The following is a 21,513-nucleotide window of genomic DNA, read 5'->3' as shown; positions in this document are numbered from 1 at the left end:
AAACCCTTCCTGACATCTCATCAGAGCAAAATCCTCTCTTCCAAGGCTTACAAGGAATATGACTGGCATCTACCTACCTTTCTGATCTTATCTGGATGTTACTTTTCCCTTTGCTCACTGCGTTCTAATCACACTGGCCTTCATTCTGATCCTCTTAACATGCCAAGATTACTTCTACTTAAAGTTCTCAATGGCTGTTCCTACTTCACATGATTACCTCAAATGTCACTTCCTGAAAGAAGCCTTCTTTCACCATGCTAGACGAAATCCTACTCCAGAATGCCATTCTATTTTACATCCACATAATCGCTCTCTGAAAGTATCTTGTTCATTTATTTGTACTTGCTTGCCTTATTCACTGCTGTTCCCTATTGTCTGGATCAGTTCTTGGTACACAGAAGACACTCAAATACATGTTGAATGAAAAATAAGGGGAATAACTATCTTCGAACTGAGAAAACAAGAAGGCAAAAAAGTTCAGGCTGGTTAACTACACTGCTATTCAAATTTAATGTACTCTATGAGCTTGGCAGCTTCCTGACTTAAGAGGTTTGTTTTTTGGGTATTTGGAGGGGTAGGTGAGTGGAGGGACTGAGGGAGAGAGTAGAAAATGATCATGAGATTCCTAATCAATTTTGGTCAATATTAATAGGTAAATTATCTTTGTTCACCAACTGGCTACAGAAAAGCTATACAAAGGGCACTTCTTACTATTGGTGAAGTGCATGAGGACTGAAGTGGAGTGGCTGGCCTTTCTGTTCTAACAACGGTGGCGGGAGGGTCTTGGAAACACGGAGGTTCCAAATATAACACCCAAAAGGGAGTTAAAAAACTGGAAGGACGAGAAAGGAGGGAGGAGGGGAGGGAGGAAAGTAGATTAATTCAATTAAGGCTATTTTTTTTTTTAATAAAAAAGATCAGGTTTATTTTCCCCACATTGCCATAGAATCTGCCAAGACCTTTTTACATTTCCTCCCAGATAGGTTTTAAGATGTTACCAAGTAGAAAAGAAAATTTCAATCCTGGCATTACCCATTATTCTTCTCCCACCCCTTTCTATTTACCCTTTTCTGGTTTGGGGGCAGCTAACGATTATTGTTCAATTTTTAAATAAAAATGTTATATTTACTAACCCTACAGGGAACTATTTTAGTCAATTACCTATATTCTAAATCGATTAACTTATTCATCAAATATTTACTGAATTGCTCTCTGTGCCAGGGCAGATCACAATGTTGCCCAGCTCCTAGACACCACCATTCACACTGAAGCTACATAAATGGTATTCTCTAAAGCTATGTAATGCAGCAGAGCTGGTGCCAGACATTTCGCTCTGTGCTTGGGATACCGCAAAGAACAACAAAAAAAAATGGTCCTTCTCTTCACAGAGTTTATAATTTAGTAAATCCCCATGAAGGAGCAAAGACCATGGATTGTTCCCAGTACTATGTACTTTCAAACATACTGTTTTACTTTAGCCTCACGTTAGCCTCACAACCTTAAGGAGATAGGTGGTGTCATTCTCTTTTAAACCATTAGGAAACTTGGGCTCAGAAAGCTAAGTTAACACATCTGAAGTCACTCAGTGTTGGGAGACAGAGCTACAGCCAACATCTAAGAAACTAAACTAAATCTCCTCAAAACAAGAAAATGTCCATCTCCAATTTTGGATAGCTACTCTGGTAGTTTGTTCTAAGCTTACTCTGTTGTGAGGAGTCAGTATTATTCAAGTTCTTAAGATATCCTGCTTCTTCAGTGTCTGTGTCCACCAAAAGAGCCAGCTATGTAGTAGACAAACAAAATAATGTTTCCCATCTCTAGAAAGCTAGATGTCATTGCCTTCTTTTTAATTTTTCATTTTATTCCTTCAAATGTTTCAAGTCTTTCATGGAATGCCAGACTTATTTTCACATTTAAGATCTTTTACTCACACTTTAGACCACCAAACAATTTTTATTATTTAACTCAACAGTCTCCTTTGTGCCTTTCTCAATTTCCTTTGCAAAGATGTTTATCTTTATATGTTTACTTAGTAATATTCTAGTAAAAAATAGTTTTTCTCTGCTCCTCCTGGGCAACTAATTTCTGTCTGCAGAAAAACTATTTTTAAATGAATGAGAATGATTTATAAAACTTTTAATCGAATGTAAGTTTTCTGTGATATTAGCTATATGTGTGCTCTGTACTCCAGTCCTGTTACAAAACATGATAGTGGCAGAGACTTCATGTGATATAGCCAGAGCAAATATCTACTTTCCACACTAGTAATTATCTTTGCAGTTACAGTAATGTCTACTATTTCTAGTAAACCAGACATCCAGACATCCAGATGGAAGTAAGTGAAACTGAAGACATAAGCAACGAATTTCTTGCTAATAAGATTTTGTTACTGGAAGGTTTCCTTGTGCTACATGGCTTTGTTTCTGACCATAAGCTAATGAGGGGCAATTCAGCCAAAATAAGAAAAATACCATATTAAAGAAATGCATTCAATGAATGAAATACATCTAGTAAGAAAAGATGTACTTCAAGTGCTAGATCCTCTCAATACATCAAAATGTTTACATGCCTGAGAGAGTTTTTAAGGGCCTAGCAAAACAAAACCATAATTTGGCCTCTGCACCACTGTGTAAAACACATCTTTGTAAAGTATAAGTTGTCAATTTACAAAGACTACCTTGGAAAAGAACAAAAAGGAGGAAAGGTAATGTATTTAAAAACAAAACAGAACATAAAAAGAGACAACATACCTGGCAACATGAGAAAAAGCATCCACAAGGACAGATTCAAATTCTCTAGTGAATTCAGGTCCTTTCCTTTTACTGTTTTGGATGACATCATTTGCTAAGTACAGAAAAGTAAGCTTTCTATTTGATTTGGCTGGAAAAAAAAGGGAAAAAATAGATAATTTAAAACTTACACCAAGGAAATTCCCAATTCCCAATTCTTCTGCCCTAAGCTACTCCTAAAAAAAACATTAAGATAAGCAGTATCTACTTGAGGTCAAGGCGGATATGTTTGAAAAGCAATTTAAAGAACTCTTGATATCTGTAAAAAGGAGAATACAATTTTTGTAAAAAACAAAACAAGAATGAGCCACCTTCATTTTTGTGTTATTTTTAACTGGAGTAATTAATTAGTAGTAAAAATGAAGATAATCTAAAGAAAATTCCTAAAGGATAAGCAGTCAATATTCTCTGAAAGACATGTTAAAACCAAGGTTTTCATTTATTCTATTGCAAAGATGAACAGTTCTAACTCACTGTTAATTATCAAATACTGCAGAAAGAAAGACCGAATTAGGTTTCAATTTTAAAATAGAATCCTGTAATTTATGCTCCTAGACTGAGAATTTCTCTTTGAAAATCCCAATAACTATCATCAGTCAATGACATTAACTCTACAATCCAGAGGAATCTCTAGATGCAACAATGGATATTTATCTCAAATACAAATATATATTAATGCTACATTATTATTGAAAATTTACACAGGTTTGAAATCTGGATATGCAAAATTATGGCTCCTACAAAAAACATAATTCTTCTCTCTTGTACATACTAAATGTAGTATTTCCTATTACTCTATATGGTATCATATATTAAACCATAAAAACCTCATGCAATATGTCTGAGTTACAGTTGCTTGGGGGAACATTACCGAATTTCCTGGCTTCTACGCATATAACTTCTCGATCATAAAGTTACATACATCACTACAATTTTTGGTCCCAGTTTTCTTTCAAAAGAAATAAATATAAACACAATCAGATAGTTCAAAACACTAAGTTTCTCCAATGCCAAAGTACCTGAAAAACTCAAGCAAGCCCTGTCACCCTTTACATACTTGAATAACTACTCCTTGCTGTTTCTCTAGGAAACCACTTGTTTCTTTTGAAATGCACACAGTGTGTATAAATTCTGAAGCATAAGATTCTGACATTTTTAAATGTAGCTACAGAAGAGTAACCAAAGTTAAAAACAAGATTTTTTCAAGTATATTATAGTTTAAACTGATGACAAAGTGTTCATAAACTTAAATATGGATACCCTGAATTGTATTAACCTTCTGGTAATAACCTAATTTTGATGGCCAACTGATGAGAATATTGAAAACCTGGCACTATGTTGCTAAAAAGATATGGTTATGGCAAAAGGCTTTTTTTTTTTTTTTTTAAAAGCAAACCTTGTTCTGGGAATTTGCAGCAAGTAAAGCTACCAAGTCTATGCCATGAAAGTTAACAGATTCAAAGTAAAACAGAACTTCAACAAAGCAAATCTGACTAAGCTATACAAGTTCCATGTACTTTATGTTTAAAAAACCCCAGAATCCATATTATAAAATGTCAATGTGGACATTCAAGAATGATATATTTTTCAGTATTACAAATATGATAGCTAAGAAGCCAGAGAGCCAAAGTTTCCAGTATCTATAATGTCAATTAATTTTTATCATACTCAAATTTAGCAACTGGGATTTATCTAGGATAAAACATTATCCCTCCACATCCAGCACCCTGAATAGTCAACATAAGCACCATATGTGTAAGGTGATATGACAAAGCCCGAGAGCACTTAAACGGTCATAACGCATACAACACACACACTCCAGCCCCAGGTGACAGCTCACTCCAGCCCCAGGTGACAGCTCACTTGTTCAGATGTCTTTCCAATATAACAAAACAGATCTTTTCACACCCTACCTATGCCTTTTCCAAACTGGTTGAAATAGTTATTAAGCAAAATTTAAATAACTAGCTGACCAAAAAATTTTCACTTGTTTGGCTGGTTTTGACATCTAGTAACATTGGGGAAAAGGCCTATGTATTTGCATTCAGGCCAAGATACAAAAACATTACTAAAAAATATTCATCAAAGAGCATTTTACACCAAACTGCTCTATAAAGAAAGGGAGAAGTTCTACCTAGAACAGAGCCCAGAGGGATAAATTAAGAATTATTACTAGAAAATGGAAAGAAAATAACACATCAGTAGTAGTAGTAGTATTCAACCAAGAAAAAGTAATTTTTGTAAGTCTCATTAACATTTGAAGGCAACTCTGAGACAGTCTGTGAACAACTCAGGGAAAATGACTTAACCACAGACAGAAATGTCCCCTTTCAAAGATTCAGGAAGGGCCAGAACCTAACTGGCTGGTGAATGTGAACAATGGCACAAAATCTTTTCTACTTTAGTGTGGGGGTATTTTCAATTCATGAAGAAAGCCTAGGTATTAGGAATTGTGTCTTGATGCTTGGAAGAGCATCCTCTAGCTCTGCACTGTCCAGTGTGGTAACCACTAGTCACATGAGTAAACACTGGGATTGTGGCTAGCAAAGCTCAGGAATTAAATTTTTTTATTGGATTTATTTAAAACTTTAGTTCATTAGTCACACATTTCAAGTGCTTAATAGCCACCTGGCAAGGGGCTATCTTGCTAGACAGCGCAGACGTAAAACATTTCTATCATAGAGAGTTGTATTAGTGCTATTTGGATCCTTTACGCAACCATTAAAATGATGTCAGAGACCACATTTTAACTCCTGACCTACTTTTTAACTGTGTAACAGGCACCATGCTAAATGCTGTAGGTGTTACAAAGAAACAAGAGGTCTAGTTTCTCCCTCAAACCACAATCTAGTGAAAAAGACATTAACTAGTAAGGATGAAATACAGTAGTCCCTCTGTATCCATGGGAGATTGGTTCCAGGATTCCCCCACCCGACTCCACCCAACCCCTGCTTGCTCAAGTCCCTTATATAAGATGGTTAGTATTTGTATATAATGTAGGCATATCATCCTCTATACTTTAAATCATCTCTAGATTTATACCTGATACAATGTAAATACTATGCAAATAGTTGTTATACTGCATTGTTTAGGGAATAATGAGAAGAAAAAAGGTCTTTAAGTGTTGTTCAGTAAAGATGCAACCAACCATCCTAGGCTTAACTGTACTGTACACGTCAGCAACAGCGTAACTTTTTCTCTGGAATACTTCAGATCCATGGTTAGTTGAATCCAGGGATACAAAACCCACAGACATAGTGAGCCAAATGTAAATGCTAAGTTGATGTGGAATGGGGTATGGGAAGCAGTAATTAATTCTAATAAAAGCACTATAGGTTTGGTTGGAAGGTATGATCACCTTCACTTATTAGGTGCACTGAGGCACTGGGTACTTGAAAGCACGAGTTTTGGTGTCAGCTCTGGGCTCATGTCCCAGCTATATGACGGTGAACAAAGCACTTAATCTCTCTGTATCTTTATCTTCCAATCCAAAAAATGGGGGATAATAATGCTGGCTTACTTAAGGTTCCAGCATATGAGATTAGGGTTAAAGGAGCTGCATAAATGAATGTACTCTCTAAATTGTTTTTTTTTTTTTCCCTAGTTCGAACAGGGTGAGGTGGGGAATCAAGAAGGCTTCACAAAAGAAGTGTCATTTGAGATAGATTCTGATCTGTCTCTGAGATTCTACCAGATAGGATACTGTAGAGACGATTCACATTTTTTTCACATCTCAGATGTTGGAAATATCTGAATGGCAGAGTGGGGTACATGAAGGAGGCTCTGGGAGTTCCAGACTCTATATCTGAAATGCCCAGAGGGCTGAGGGCACCCCTATTTCAGTACAGCACATATCCGGGGTACGGGGGCGGGATGTCTCTGCTAGAGGACTAGAACTGAGTCTTCTGAAAGAATCCTGTATTTTAGTGTCTGTCAGCATAATGTAGTCAGAGTCTCACCAGGCCTTAAAAATACCACTTAGCCACTTCGGTTTCCTCATCTGCAAAACAAGGTGGAATCCCTACCTCATAGATAGTAGAGAAACACGTGTAAAGTTGTTTCCTATGCTATAAAGGGTCGACCCACATATGCGAGCTGTCCACATATACAGACTGTCCTCGGCTTTCTACTATGGGACTCACAGGGGTATCTGATAGTTGTGTAGGTGTACATCTTTCCCCACCAGACCATAAACGACTTGAGAGCAAAGACCACAGCTCACACTGAGTAATCAGTAACCCCATCTCACCATTATTTACCGAAAGCCTACTGTGCCAGACACCGTGCTAGATGTTCACTTAGATCACCCTGTTTACTCCTCACCACAAGTTGTCTGAGCCTCAAATTTTCCTTATCTGCAAATTTTCTACTTTACAGGACTCTGAGAATTAAAAAGACAACGTATGTAAAAATATCAGTACTGCACCTAGCACATAATAAAGGCGCAGTAAATATCAGTTATCATCATCTCCATTTTATAGCTAAGGAAACTGAGGGGTAAAAAGGTTAAGTGGCTAGGGTTGGTAAATGTCACAGTCAGGCTTAAATTGCAGATACTTGGCCTCCGGAGCCAACCTGCTTTCAAGCACCCAACCCAGTGCCTAGCACATAACAGGCTGAGCTCAATGAATGTCAGATCCCGAGTAGGATCTAGAATCAATGACAGTTGCATGAGAAGAGAAGCTTAGGTGGTGTGGCTCCTTAACCTCTCCATACTGGGAGTAACTGTACCCACTTCACAGGGCTGTTCTGAGCACTAAATGCGAGGATATACTGAAAGGTCTTGGCACAGCGACTGGCAAAGAATAAAGGCTCTGTAGGTGGCACCTACCCTTGTCCTCGTTTTACAGATGCGAAAACAGAGGCATAAAGCTGAAGAAACTTGCCCAATACCGCTCAGCTAGTAAGTGACTGAGCCAGGACTCGATCTGGAAAGTCTTACTCCACAGTCTGCTGGCTCTTACTCCAAACGCCCAGCAAGGCGCCTGGCACGGCAGTACCCTCCACAAGGTGCTGAACGCTGCCGAGATAATAATAGTCACAAGTGTCAGGAGGAGCCGCAGGGGAAAACGGACTGGATGAACTGGGAGTCTGGGCACTGGAGCCCTAGTCGGTGGAACCTCAAACGAGTACCTTAAACCTAACTGGGACTCAGTTTCCTTCTCCGAGAAATGGGGATAACACTGTCTCCAACCTCAGAAGCGCAATGAGACGTCCGGGCCTGGAAAGCACGGCCCAATGAAGAAGCTAGAGGGACCTCAGCAGTGGGTGGGGGAGAGGACAACCGGGGAGGGCCTCAGAAGGTGAGGAGAGGGTGTTTACCTTTGCGGAGCTCGCGGTGCCACACCGAGACGATAGGTCCCGCGTGCTTGCGGTGGTGGATGAGCCACAGGGACAGGGTCTGCACGCTCTGCTGAGAGTTGCTCAGCTCCGAGAGCTTCTTCTCCAGTGCCGACTCCGAAAAGGAGGACATGGTGGCGGCGGCGAGGCCCGGCAGGGAGCGGCCTGGGCCGCCCAGTGCGGCGGGAAGAGCGACAGCACGAGGCCGGGGCCTCACCTGACGGCCTGGGGGACTCTTTAGTGACTGACAGACCGCCAGGCAGACAACGCAGGGGGAGGGGATGGGTCTCCGCAGTAACAGCCGCCCGCGCCGCTGCCACAAGATGGCCACCGACCTCTCACCCCGTTGCGAGAGCAGGGTCAAAGGGCAAGGGCCGGAGTATCTGGACACCGGGAGCCGTAAGAGGTATAGAAAAATGCCCCCGCAGTGATGGCGGCCTCTCTAGACGTCGCTCAAGGCACGTCGAAAGCGACAGACCCAGAAAGGAACGCAATTCGGGGACCTACGGAAGGCGCTTAGACCGCCCGCGCCCGCACGCCTGCGCAGTGAGTCTCACCGGAACCCTTTCTCTGGCTCCCGCAGAACCTTTCTGGCGCGGTACGGCGCGGTAGTTAGAGCGTCACTTCCGGCGGGGCGGAGGAGGCGGGAGAGAGAGGGAAAGGCTGGAAGACGAGGTAAGGGAAGAGTGGCGGGAGCAGGAGGGAGTCCGACAACTGGAAGCCCTTAGAGGGGGATCTCGAGACACAGGCAGAGAGCTTATGACCTGGGTATGGGAGGGGGCCTTCTCCCTCACCTGGCAGGTCCCGACCCACACTCTTCCTCTATACACGCCCTGCTCCCTGGTTGCCCTCCCCCAAAAGCTTCTTTTTGGTTCTGCCAAGCCTCCCACGTGCACTTTTCACGCCTCCACGCCTTGGCTCTTGTTGTTCTTTCTCCAAAGGTGACGCCCCCCCTTCTCACCTGGCGGGCACTCATTAGGTCCAGGACTACCCTTTAATGTCCAGTTCTGACGTTTTGTCTGTGACAGCACTGCCATAAAATAATTTTCTGCTCTTGGCTCTTAATAGGTTGCTTTATTCAGAAAAGTACATACTGCCCTCTGGGAGTTCATGTGACTGTCTCATTTGAGTAATGTTAACTTTTTTGAGGGGTGGAGGCAGAGAAGTCAGTGGGAACGTTGACCTTTAAGAAACACTATTTGAGACTCTGAACCCCTTTCCTATTTTTAAAAAGTTTTAAATTCCAGTTATCAAATCAACAGAGAAATTTGTACTTCTGCTATGGGTGTGGTGGTAGGAATTTAGGTTATCGTAGACATGGAATTTTAAAATTTCCTGATCATCGTGGAACAGTTGTAGGCGTACTGCAGTTAAGAGATAGGCTAGTTAATGCCTGTTTTTGCTCTTACCGCACTGTATTGTAGTTCTTTGCTTAGATGCTTCTACTCCTCCAGACTAGGACCATAATCATAGCCAACATACTGAACAGTTGCTGTGAGCTGGACACTGTGTTTTCACATAGTAACTCATTTAATCCTCAGACAAAGCTATGACATAGGTATTACGTTATTCCCATTTGACAAATGAAGAAAAGGTTAGAGGGAAGGGACTGCATCTCATCTATCTTTTTTGCCCCAGCACCTGATTCATAGCTGATTGGGTGAATTAATATAAAAAGAGTGAATAGCCTAAAATCACACAGTTGGTATCTAATTATAATTATAAACTAGGATCTTTGAGTCCAAATCTAAACCATCTTTGTATAGTAAGTACCAGTGACATGTACTGAGCACATCACATACATTCTTTAATGATTACAACAGTGCTAAGAAGTGGGGGTTATTATCACTATTTGATAAATGAGAAAACATAAAACATCGGTTACTTGGACATAGGAAATGACAGAACCAAGAGTCAGATCAAGGTTATCTGATGTCTGATCCCAAATTCTTCACTCCCGAGCTAGTGTTTCATTCATTCAGCAAATAGTTTTGAGCGTCTATGTCTGAAGCACTATTCTAGGCAAACAGAATCTTCAGAAGCTTACCTTTTACAGATGAAGATAGGTAAACATGCAATTATAAAATGAGTCAGAAAGTGATAAGTGCCTTAAATAAAAGTAAAGGAGGGTAAAGGAAATGAGGAATGTATGTGTGGGCAGAGAAGGCCTCACTGATACAGTGGCATTTGATCAGAGCCCTGAAAGAAATAAAAGAACAAGCCATGTGCTATGTGTTGGAATGTTGTTCCAGGCAGAAGAAAAACCAAGGACAAAGTCCTGAGGTTAGACTATTTGGAGCATTTTTGAGGAACAGCAAGGAGAACAGTGAGGCTGGAGAGACATGAATCCAAAGGCTAGAAATGAACTCAGAAAAGTAGCCAGAGACCACATCATGGGAAGACTTGTAGGCAATGGTAAGGACTTTGGATATTACTCTGAGTGAAGCGAGAGCCTATTGGATGGTTTTGAGCAAAGAAGGAGCATTGTGTCAAGTAGAAGATAGTAAGGGTACAAGGATAGAAACAGAAAGACCAGTTTGGCAGCTGTTGTAATAACCCAGGTGAAAGGCTAACTCAGACCAGGGTGGAGGTGGTAAGAAATGGTCAGATACTGGGGATATTTTAGAAGAAGAGATAACAAGATTTGCTGACAGATTAGATATAAACTGTAAAAGAAAGAATTTGTGCGGTCCTCAGGGTTTTAGCTTAAGCAACTGTAAGAATGGATTTTCCATTTACAGAATTGAGGAAAAGAGCTGGTTTGAAGAGTAAGAGCAGGAGTTTAGATTTGTACATGTCCAGTTGGAAATGCCTGCATCTAGAGATGTCTCGTAGGCAGTTGGATTTGTGGGAGAGAACTGGATTAGAGGTATAAATGTGGGAGTCATAAAAGGGAATAGGTGTAGAAAGAAAAGGCCCAGTGTCTGAGTCCTAGGACACTGCAACTTCTAGCGGTCCGAAAGATGAGGATAATGTAATCATGTTCTTTTTTCTCTTTAGCTTGTTAATATTAATTACACTAATTCATTTTCAAATATCGAGCCATCCTTTCATCATGACTTTGTCATGATATATAATTCTTTTTACATACTGCTGAATTATATTTCCTAATTTTTTATTTAGGATTTTTGCATCTATTTCATGAGAGAAATTGGTCTGCTTTTTGTTTTGTTTTTTGTTTTGTTTTGTATTGTCTTTATGGGTTTTGGTGGTATCAAGGTGATACTAGCTTCATAAAATAGATTCGAAAATATTTCCTCCTCTTCTTTTTCTAGAAATTGTGTAGAATTGTTGATAATTCTTTAAATGGTTGGTAGAAGTTCCCAGTAAAACCACCTGGGCCTAGAGATTTTCTTTCTTTTCTTTTTTCCTTCTTTCCTTCCTTCCTTCCTTCCTTCCTTCCCTTCCTTCCTTCCTTCCTTCCTTCCTTCCTTCTTCCTTCCTTCTTTTCCTTCCTTCCTTCCTTCCTTCCTTCCTTCTTTCCTTCTTTCCTTCCTTCCTTTTATCCTTTTCTTTTCTTTTCTTTTTCTTTTGTTTTCAAATGACAAATTCAATTTCCTTAAAAACTATAAGGCTATTCAAATTACCTGTTTCTTATTACATGAGTTATAGTAGTTTGTGTTTTCTGAGGAATTCACTATTTCATCTAAGTTGTCAAATTTATGTGTGTGAAGTTGTTTGTAGTATTCCTATATTATCCTTTGATGTCCACAGAGTCTGTAGTGCTATCTCATTTCATTATTGATATTGCTAATTTCTCTCATATCAGTCTTGCCAGAAGTTTGTCCATTTTATTGATCTTTTTAAAGAACCAGTTCTTTGTTTCACTGATTTTTATCTGTTGCTTTCTGTTTTCAATTTCAATGATTTCTGCTCTGATCTTTATTATACTCTTCTTTCTGGCTTTGGTTTTATCTTGCTCATCTTTTTCGGGGTTCTTGAGGTGAGAGTTTAGAATATTGATTTTTCCCCTTTTCTAACATATGTATTTAGTACTATAAATTTCCCTTTCAGCATGGCTGTAGCACTGTCCCACAAATTTTGTTGTATATTCATTTTCATTTATTTCCCTGTTTTGGGGTTTTGTTTTGTTTTTTTTTAATTTCCCTCGAGATTTCCTCTTTGGTCTGTGGATTATTTAGAAACATGTTGCTTAGTTTCCAGGTATTTGGAGATTTTCCTGTTATTTCTGTTAGTGACCTCATTTGATTCCATTGTGGTTGGAGAACACACTCTGTATGATTTCATTTCTTTTAAATTTTTAAATTTGTTGAGGTTTGTTTTATGGCCCAGAATATGATCCATCTCAGTATATGGCCTATAGGCACTGGAAAAGAATGTGTATTCTGCTGTTGTAGGTTGAAGTATTCTATAAATGTCTATTAGATCTTGTTGGTTAATGGTGTTGTTGAGGTCTTCTGTTATCCTTGCTATTTTTTCTGCGTATCAGTTGTTGAGAGACAAATGTCGAAGTTACCAGCTATACTTGGGATCACCTATACTGTCAGTTTTATCTATTTTTAATGTAATACAGGGCACCGTTTCACAAGTGTTCTATAGAGCAGCGGTCCCCAACCTTTTCGGCACCAGGGCTGGGTGCTCCTATGAGAATCTAATGTCTGATGATCTGAGATGGAGCTGATGCTGGGGAGCGGCTGCAAGTACAGATGAAGCTTCACTTGCTTGCCCTTCGCATACCTCCTGCTGTGAGGCCCAGTTCCTAATAGGCCACAGACGGGTATTGGTCCGTGGCCCAGAGGTTGGGGACCCCTGCTCTAGAGGACTCTGTAAAGTACGAAGTGAGCCCAGAGTAATTTCTGCAAGGATTTATATGAAAGTCTTGATTCCCTTCATCCACTTTCTGTTTTGTGTACTTCATGTTCTGCAGTACACTCCCCCCTTGCAGGGCTAGACCCTCTAGTTAACTTTGTATCACTAGTCCTTCTGCAAGAGCTTAGCACAGCATATGGCACATAGTATATGCTAAGGGAACATTTCTAGGTAGAAGAAAGGATGAGTAGGAAGCTGCAAAACCTCAGAGTATGCTGTAAGTTTAATGTTTATCCAACTTTTATTCATTTATTAAACAAACAGTGAGTGGGAACTTCTTGGCAGACACTGTACCAGATGCTGAGAAAACCACAATAAAGCTGCAATGCCAAAAATGTATACCAGTTCTATTAGAGAGATACACAAATAAGCCAGTCATTTTAACCCAAGGAAGTAATATTCCAATGTACAATAAGTACTACTGCCAGATGGATTATTGAACAAGTACCTCTTTCATCACCTGACTCTTGTTCTTCAGAAGACAGGAGTGTGTAGAGTGTATACTACAGGATTCCCACAGCTGGCTGGTCATCAGACTTTGTGAACTTTTTAAAACCTACAACCCCCAACCAACCGATATAAATTCTGATTCAATAATTCTGGTGTGGAAGCAAAAAATCTGTGCTTACATTGTTCCCCTTGATTCTGATAAGCAGTCGAGTTGAGACCTCCTGGTATAGTGGAAAGAGTACATACAGCCTTTGGAGTCACACAGGCTTTAGATGGATTCCAGGTCTGAAGCTGCTTACTGTGTGACTGTGGGCATCACTTAACCTCTTTGAGCCTTGTGTTACTCAGCTTGTGGCTGAGGAATTTATGTACAAAAAATTACATACATAAGAAAACATAAACTTTTATGCACATTGCCTGGCATATGGTGGGTTTTTTCAACAAATATTATTAATTCTCTTCCTTCTATTTAAGAATTTGTATTGGGAATTCTTATTGTCTGAACTCCTGTCTCTGGATCTACACTCAGTCTTCCTATCTATATGCTGGTTAATCAAAGCTAGACGTTTTGGAGATCATCTTATCCACCATGTTTCTTTTAGACTGAAGAAACTGAAATTCATGGAAATCACATAGCCAGGTGGTACAAGAGGCAGGACTAGAAACCACCCAGATTGTCAAATTCATGTTCTTACACTCATTTGTTCCTATCCTGGATATAGCCAAAATCAAGAGCTATGATTTCCCCTCCTAAGAATGCATCTAGCAAGATCCTCCCGTAATGGATCAGATCAACTACCTATGGGAATAACTCATCCCAAGAAAAGAGAATTTGGCATTTTTTAACCCAGAATCCAGTTCAGACATAACTGATGTTAAAGCTCTACCAATGAGAGAACCAGACCTTCGGGACTATGGCTGTTGGTTCAACAAGCATTTACTGAATATCTGCTCTGTGCCAGAAGCAATAAACAAACCTGTCAAATACCACTGCTTTCATAGAGCCTATATTCTAGTGAGAAGAGAGAGACAATAAACAAATAAATAGGTAGATAATCTGGTTTGACAGATGGTGCTAAGTGCTATATAGGAAGTTTTGAAGGCAGGGAAAGGAGATAGTGTCAGGGTCGGGGAGAGTGAGATGGGTTGTAGTTTTACATAAGGGGAATCAGAGAAGGCTGCATCCAGAATTTGCATTTGAGCAAAGCTCTGAAAGAACTGAGAGTGAGCCATGAGGGTATATGATGGAACAGCAAATGCAAAAGCCCTGAGTAAGTGATCAGATGTTACACCTGGGTGAGGTGTGGCTCACTTACATGATGGCATCTGTATCTTGTCTCTCTGCCTTACTAGGTGCTGTAACTTTGCTTCCTTCTTGCCTTTGCTTGTGACAGCTATTTTACCTTGAGCAGCCTTCCCACACAGCCCCAAGTGTTTAGTCCCCCAACCCCAACACAGATCCTCCTCCCTCCACGAATACTTCCCTGTTGGTCTTTATTCTTTGTCCAAATATCTTATGCACTTTTTTTTCTCTTTTACTTCTTGATTGTATAAGTACCTTGTGATCTACCATCTTATCTTTTAAGTGTCTTTAAAGTATAGCACCTTATTGTGTACAGATTGTCCCATTTGTCTTCACCACCTGTACGTCATGGCCCAAGGATCTTGCATAGCCCATCCCTGTGATGAGGCAGAAAGAGATGAGAAGGGGAGGAGGTTGCCAGGGGGAAAAGGTTTACTTATGCCCTACGATTGCGGATCTCTTCCCTCATCTCTCCAGTGTCTGCTTTCCACAACCACGGTTGGCGGGTTGGCGTATACTGAACTAGGAAAGGTTTAGATAGCCATCAGTGGTCAAGAACTGGTTATTCAGGCTTATGTTTATTCAGTCATGTCTGCCACAGTTGAGCTCTGGGCTTTCTCTGCTAACCCAGAGAATCAGCTTGTTTTGAAATCCTCATCCTAGTATCACTTTCTGGGACAGAATGCCCCTGTTGCTGTCAATTATATCAACATCAAACTTAGCAGCACCACTTTAAGTAATATGAGTTGTATTTTATAGGAATAGAATCTAGGACTTCAAGGTTCTAAATCTCTAAACAGTTCCTTCTGTAATTGACATATTGTCACACAAGTGTGATTTCATTGCCATCCCATAAAGGTATATGATTGCCTTTTATAGTCATGTCAAAGTAGCAATTTGTTATACTGTCTTCCTCAGGGAAAGCTAGTTTATATATTTCTGAGCCTGTAACCCATTCTTTTGAAGATCTTCAGTTGTGGTAAATCTTCATCCGTATAGTAGTCCATTGAGAGAATGTACCACAGTTTATCCATTTATTTACTATATCCATAATTTATCCACTATAGGTGGACATTTGGGTAGTATCTGGAGGCAACTGTGGATAGTATATCCCAGAACACATCTTTTGGTAAATTTATTTATCCATTTCTGTTGGGTATATATAAAAGAATGGAAATACTAGATCATAAAGCATACATATATGTATGTCCGCCGTTAGAATAATAGATACCACCAAAGTGTTTCCCAAAGTAGTTGTGCCAATTTATACTGAATGTGAGTTCAGGTTACTTCATATCCTTGCCAGCACCTAGTATTTTGATTTTCTTTTTTTTCCTTTTTTCCAGCTTAGCCTAATGGGTGTGTAATAGTATTTTACTGTGGTTTTAAATTGCATTTTCCTGACTAACGATGTTGAATGTCTTTTCATATGTTTATTGGCTGTTTGGATATCCTCTTTTGTGATATTCTATTCAAGTCCTTTTCCTTGTTGGACTGTGTTTTTCTTAACAATTTATTTTTAAAATCTTTTATATTATAAATATGAGTGTTTTGTCATATATATAGAAAATCTCCAAACTGCATGGGTCTTTTCACTCTCTTAATGGTGTCTTTTGATGAACATAAGTTCTTAATTTTAATATAATCGAATTATCATTTTTTTATGGTTAGCCCTATTCTATGTTCTGTTTAAGAAATCCTTGCCTACTCTAATATCACAGAGATGTTCTCTTTTTTCTTTGGAGAGCTTTATTGTTTTACATTTCACATTTAAATCTGATGTGAGACAGAATCAAGACATACAGATTTTTTCACATAGATAGCCAAGTGACATAGCACCTTTCATTGAAAAGACCATTTTCCCCAGTTCATTTTAGTTATCGTTTTTATCAGGTATATGAGTCTGTAAATGGACTCTCTATTTTATAAGTGAGCACATTTCTGGACTCTTTTGTTCCATTAATCAGTTCGTCTTTCTTTTTGTCATAACACACTGCCTTTAATTATTGTACCTTTACAGTAAATCTTGAAATCAGATGGTGTACGAACTTACACTACGACAACTTACCAATTTAATTCTTCTTCAAAACCACATGATATCACTTATATGTGGGATATAAACCTAAAAGCAACAAAGGAACAGGACAAACAAACAGAGACTCATGGACATGAACAATAGACTAGTGGTTACCAGAAGGTACCAGGAGGGAGCAGGGAGGAGGGAGGTAGATGGAGTAAAATGGGTCAAATATGTGCTGACAGAAAGAAATCTAACTATGGGAGGTGAACACAATGTAAGTATATATATGTCTTACTGTTAAAATGTACAGCTGAAACTTACCAGATTTTGTTAACCAATGTCACCATTAATTAATTAACTAATTAATTAAAAAATAATTCCTCCTCAAGGTTATCTTTGCTCTAGGTGCTTTGCATTCCCATATCAATTTGAGAATCATCTCGTTACTTTCTACAAAAATCTTGCTAAATGTTGACTCTCCACCAGTGGTTGTCATCCAGATGTGATTTTTGCCCTCCATAGGACATTTGGCAGTGTCTGGAGACATTTTGGTTGTCACCCCTGGGGGAGTGCTACCGACATATGGGGTACCAAAACCAAAGATGCTAAATATCTTACAATGGACAGGATAGCCTTCCACCGACAAATAATTATCCTGCCCAAAATGTCAGTAATGCCACTGTTGAGAAACTCTGAATCAATATAATCGCTATTTCGGCGGGGCTTCTGTCTACCAGCTTATTATTTGTTTTCTATTTGACCCACCAGTTTTGCTGCTTTTTTTTCCCCCTCATTTTTTACCTCCTTTTGGATAAATCAAAATGTTTGTTTTCCCATTTCTACTGTTCTCTGAACTTATTAGATATATATTATTTTACAGTTCTTTTGGAGTTGGATTTCAGCATGCATTCTTGACATGTTATAGTCTAATACAAATTATTTTGCCACTTCCTGCTACTGCTAAGACGCTTAATACAACTTAATTCCTTTCATACCCCTATGCAGCTTTTGTGCATTATTGTCTTGCATTTTGTTTATATATATGTATATATGTATGTATGTATGTATGTATGTATATATATACATACACACATATTTATATTTAAATTACAAAAGACATAATTACTGTTTTGTTCAGTTAATATTCTTTTATATTGACCTATTACATTGTTCTTCATTCCTTCCTACATTTTCATGCTTATGGTTAGGTTCATTTTCTCCCTTTATTTTTCCTTTGGTGCAGACCTGATAGCAATGAATTTACTCAGTTGTTGTTTGTCTAAAACATCTATATTTTACCTTCAGTTTGAATGATGTTTTGTATGGTGTAAAATCCAAAGTTGGTAGTTATTTTCTTTCATTACTTTAAAGATGTCACGTCTTGTCTTCTGGATTGTATCATTTCTGTTGAGAAGTTGTTTGTCAGTCTTATTGCTCCAGTTACTTTAAGACTTTTTACTTTTGGTTTTCAGTAGTTTGGCTATAATGTATCTATGTATTTCTCTTGGTATTGCCGACTTGGAGTTTGCTGAGTTTCTTGAATCTGTGAGTTGATCTCTTTCATTTGTTTGGACATTTCTCAGTCATTTGTCCCCCCGCAGCAGCCATCTCCCAGAAGTCATGTATTTTGATATCCCTGAAGACTGCAGTTTTGTCCCCCACCCCAGTCTTACATGACCACATTAAAGTCATTATGGTTTCTTTTTCCTCAGTGTTAACCCTTGGCCTGGGCTACGCTGTAATCCGGAGCTCCTGTCCAAGACCAACAAATGCACTGGTGGGGAACAGCTACTGATTGTTGGCTCACTCTGAACATTCACCCCTCACTAGAGTATTACTCTATCATGTTGCCTCCACAACTAATTGACGCTTTAAGAAATGATTTTTTTTTTTTTTTACAATTTATCTGACTTTTTCTAATTGTCAGCAGGAGTATTGGCCTGCCACACTTTACTATATCCTACACAAAAGCAGAATCTGTATAGTTGTTTTTGAGTGCTCGTTAAGTGCCAGATGCCCTTTTAGGCTCTAGGTTTAGGATTGCCCAGTCTAAAGTAGATAAGACAAATATATACAAAATATTACAGTATGCTGAATGCTGTAATAGCGATGTGTACAGTGGTAGGACAAAGGAGGTGAATGTGAAATAGCATTGCCTGTTTGGGAAATTATAAGTTTTATGAATTTAACATGGTTGCAGTCTCAAGTTCAAGGAGTGAAGCAATAGAGATGAGGTTGGTGAGATAGGCAGCGGCCTGATGATGAAGAGCCTTGTATGCCATTGTAAAAGATGTTTGTACTTTAGGCAGGCTACGGAGAGCAGTTGAAGAATTTCAAGCATGGAGAAGAGTGATCAGATTTTTGTTTAGAAAGATTACTTACATGTCAGCATGAAATGTGGATTCAAGAAGGGCAAGTACACAAGGCAGGGAGCCAGAGAGGAAACTGTTACAGTCAGTCCATCATTAAATAGATGATTATCATCAGCAGATTTGAAATATGTTGAAGGGATAGAATTGATGAAACGCAAGGGAATGGTGGAATGAAGAAGGAGGCGAAAGAAAGCAGAGTCTACGGTTTCTGGCTCAGGTGAAGACCGTAAATTACAAAGAGAATATAGAAGAAAGAGCATATAATTTCAATTTTGAACATATTATATGTTCCCACTTTATTAGCTCTATCACAGTTCTTGTCATATAATCTGAGAACATAGTTCAGGGTACCTCTTCAGACTCTTGAGATGAGTGAGGAATGCAGAGCCCCAGGCCATGAACTTCACCCCAGCTTTAACCATACCTTCTGATTTTATCTGTTTTACATGTTGGGTTTCCACTTAAACGTTCTATTGAAGAAAGTTTTCCATGCTAAAAGAAAAAAGAGTTTCTCAGCATTATTTCCTTTTTTCATTCATCTTCCCATTTTAGGTCTCTGTTTTATTTGTTATGTGAATGGAGTCCTTTTTCAGACATTTTCCTCTGGAAGGGTATATGGATGATACTTTCCTCAATCTTTGCATTTTGTCCTTTCACCCCAACAGGTGAATATCTTGGCTGTATATAGGGTTCGGAATCCACAGTCCTTCATTTGCAGTCTGTAGATGTTCTTCCGCTGACAGTTTTGTTGCTCCATTACTTATTACTTCATTGTTGCAAATGAGAAATCCAAGGCCAGTCTTTTATATATATATGTGTGTTACTTGTTTCTTCCTGAAAGCATATGATTTCTCTCTTGATCTTTTAGTCTACAAGAATGTTACTTGAATGTGACTAGGTATGTATCCTTTAGTCTTTTCAATCTCCAGATAAATCTTTTTTTTTGCAGCTCCGGAAAATGTTTCAGTTATTTATTTGTTTTAGCACCTCCATCTGTTCCTTCTTCTTCTAGAATTCCCAGCTATTTACATGTTGGTTCTCCCAGATCTGTCCTCCAGGTCCATCTCTTTGTATTTCTGCTCAGAGTTTTAAGGTAGCTCTCCTTGATCTTCCAGGCACTAACTGGATCTCAGCAATTAGCCATCCCATCCCCTCAACCCCCGTCCCGCATCAGTTGAGCTTTTTTTGGTGTGAAAAATCCTGTTTTAAAAATGCTAATGAAATATCTTTTGTCTTTTCATTGAACTTCATTTTTAGTCTCATTTTTCAAATATTTGGCTGTCTCCTTTAGTGGTTCTGTTAATCTAAGATTCACCATTTCAGGGGTGCTGTATTTGCTTTTCCTACCTCTGACAGCTAGGTCCCATTAAGTGGTTATCTTTCTCTTGTTCTCTTGTTCCAACTACCAATGATTGAGGCAGGGGATGGCACAGCAGCCTCTGGGTCATCAGTGTGTGAGCTGGTGCTGATTAGGCATCAGCAGTCCCCAGCCAAGCTTCTGTTATCTATACATGGCATCTTCCTAGCCTAGGATAGGGAAGATTTAAGCTTCTTTCCTCACCTGGCTTCTTTGGGGTCACAGAGACCAGGAGGTACCACCTTAAGAAGTCTCATGGAGACTAGGATTGCCCTTCCTCGCAGAGGTCCATGGAGCTCTGTGGACCAGACTCTCTCCAGGGTGTTGGAGCCTGATAGTTACCCTGGAGCCCTCTCCTGACCCCGGGGGACAATCCAGCACCAGCTCTCTCTCTGGGCTGAGCATGTCTTGCCCACACCCACCAGCCATCACTTGCCTGCCAGCTCTAGTCACTGGAGCTCAATAGAGTTCATTAGATTGAGGACAGTTTCTCATCATCATCTATTTAGGACCGCACCCCACTACCCTAGCAAGTAGAGCTAAAAAAAAACGGACAGAGAGAGACCACCAGGTTAGATGGTCTCTAAGCCTCCATCCAATGCCAGCATTTTACAGTTGTACACATTTATGGTCTCCAGCTCAGCTCAGTCCTCTGTACCCTTGGGCCACACTTTTATGTCTTCCCAGCATGCTCTGCTTTCCCAAAGGGAATATTTGAGACTTTTATCTCTCTCTTCAAGCCCTCTGTTTACCCTCCTTCTTGTTCATTACCAGCCCATGACTTTGAATTTCTCCTCACAGAGAAAAGAGACTCATATTAAGTTGCTCAGCTCCTTTACTTACCCATAAACCTGTCTCCTTTCACTGCCTGCCTGTATGCCTGCTTGCCGTCCATCTTTCCATCCTGCTTGAATCTCTCCTCTCCCATGATTTCTGTGACAATGTGCATTCCTGGTTTTCACATTTTTCTGGCCACTCTTTTTCATTTGTTTTGTTTTCAGCTTCTCCCAGCTCTGATTCTTCTCCCATATTACTGGCTCACAGTGGATCAC

The 21,513-nt window shown here is 39.5% G+C and overlaps 2 protein-coding genes across 4 annotated transcripts in view; one reads left to right on the top strand and one right to left on the bottom strand.

Annotated features, from left to right (window-relative positions):
* The window catches only part of RPRD1B (regulation of nuclear pre-mRNA domain containing 1B), a 52,370-nt gene extending 43,732 nt beyond the window's left edge, over positions 1-8,638 (bottom strand). The window contains exons 1-2 of one of the 3 annotated variants that reach the window (XM_039864313.1): positions 8,112-8,638; positions 2,751-2,880 (exon numbers count right to left, since the gene is read on the bottom strand). In XM_039864313.1, the coding sequence (XP_039720247.1) occupies positions 2,751-2,880; positions 8,112-8,262 (281 nt within the window). In that variant the 5' untranslated portion in view covers positions 8,263-8,638. The remainder of the gene's footprint in view (positions 1-2,750; positions 2,881-8,111) is intronic. The other 2 variants (XM_039864312.1, XM_039864314.1) reach the window with 2 other exon arrangements.
* Positions 8,639-8,682: 44 nt separating this feature from the next.
* TTI1 (TELO2 interacting protein 1) overlaps positions 8,683-21,513 on the top strand; it is a 42,356-nt gene continuing 29,525 nt past the window's right edge. The window contains exon 1 of the mRNA XM_039864311.1: positions 8,683-8,804. The gene's annotated coding sequence lies outside the window, so the exon portion shown is untranslated. The remainder of the gene's footprint in view (positions 8,805-21,513) is intronic.

The sequence above is a fragment of the Pteropus medius genome, unplaced genomic scaffold, assembly GCF_902729225.1.
Source record: "Pteropus medius unplaced genomic scaffold, Ma_sr-lr_union100, whole genome shotgun sequence".
Taxonomy (NCBI): domain Eukaryota; kingdom Metazoa; phylum Chordata; class Mammalia; order Chiroptera; family Pteropodidae; genus Pteropus; species Pteropus medius.
The sequence above is the reverse complement of the archived record's forward strand: the minus strand, read 5'-3'. Positions and strand labels throughout refer to the sequence as shown.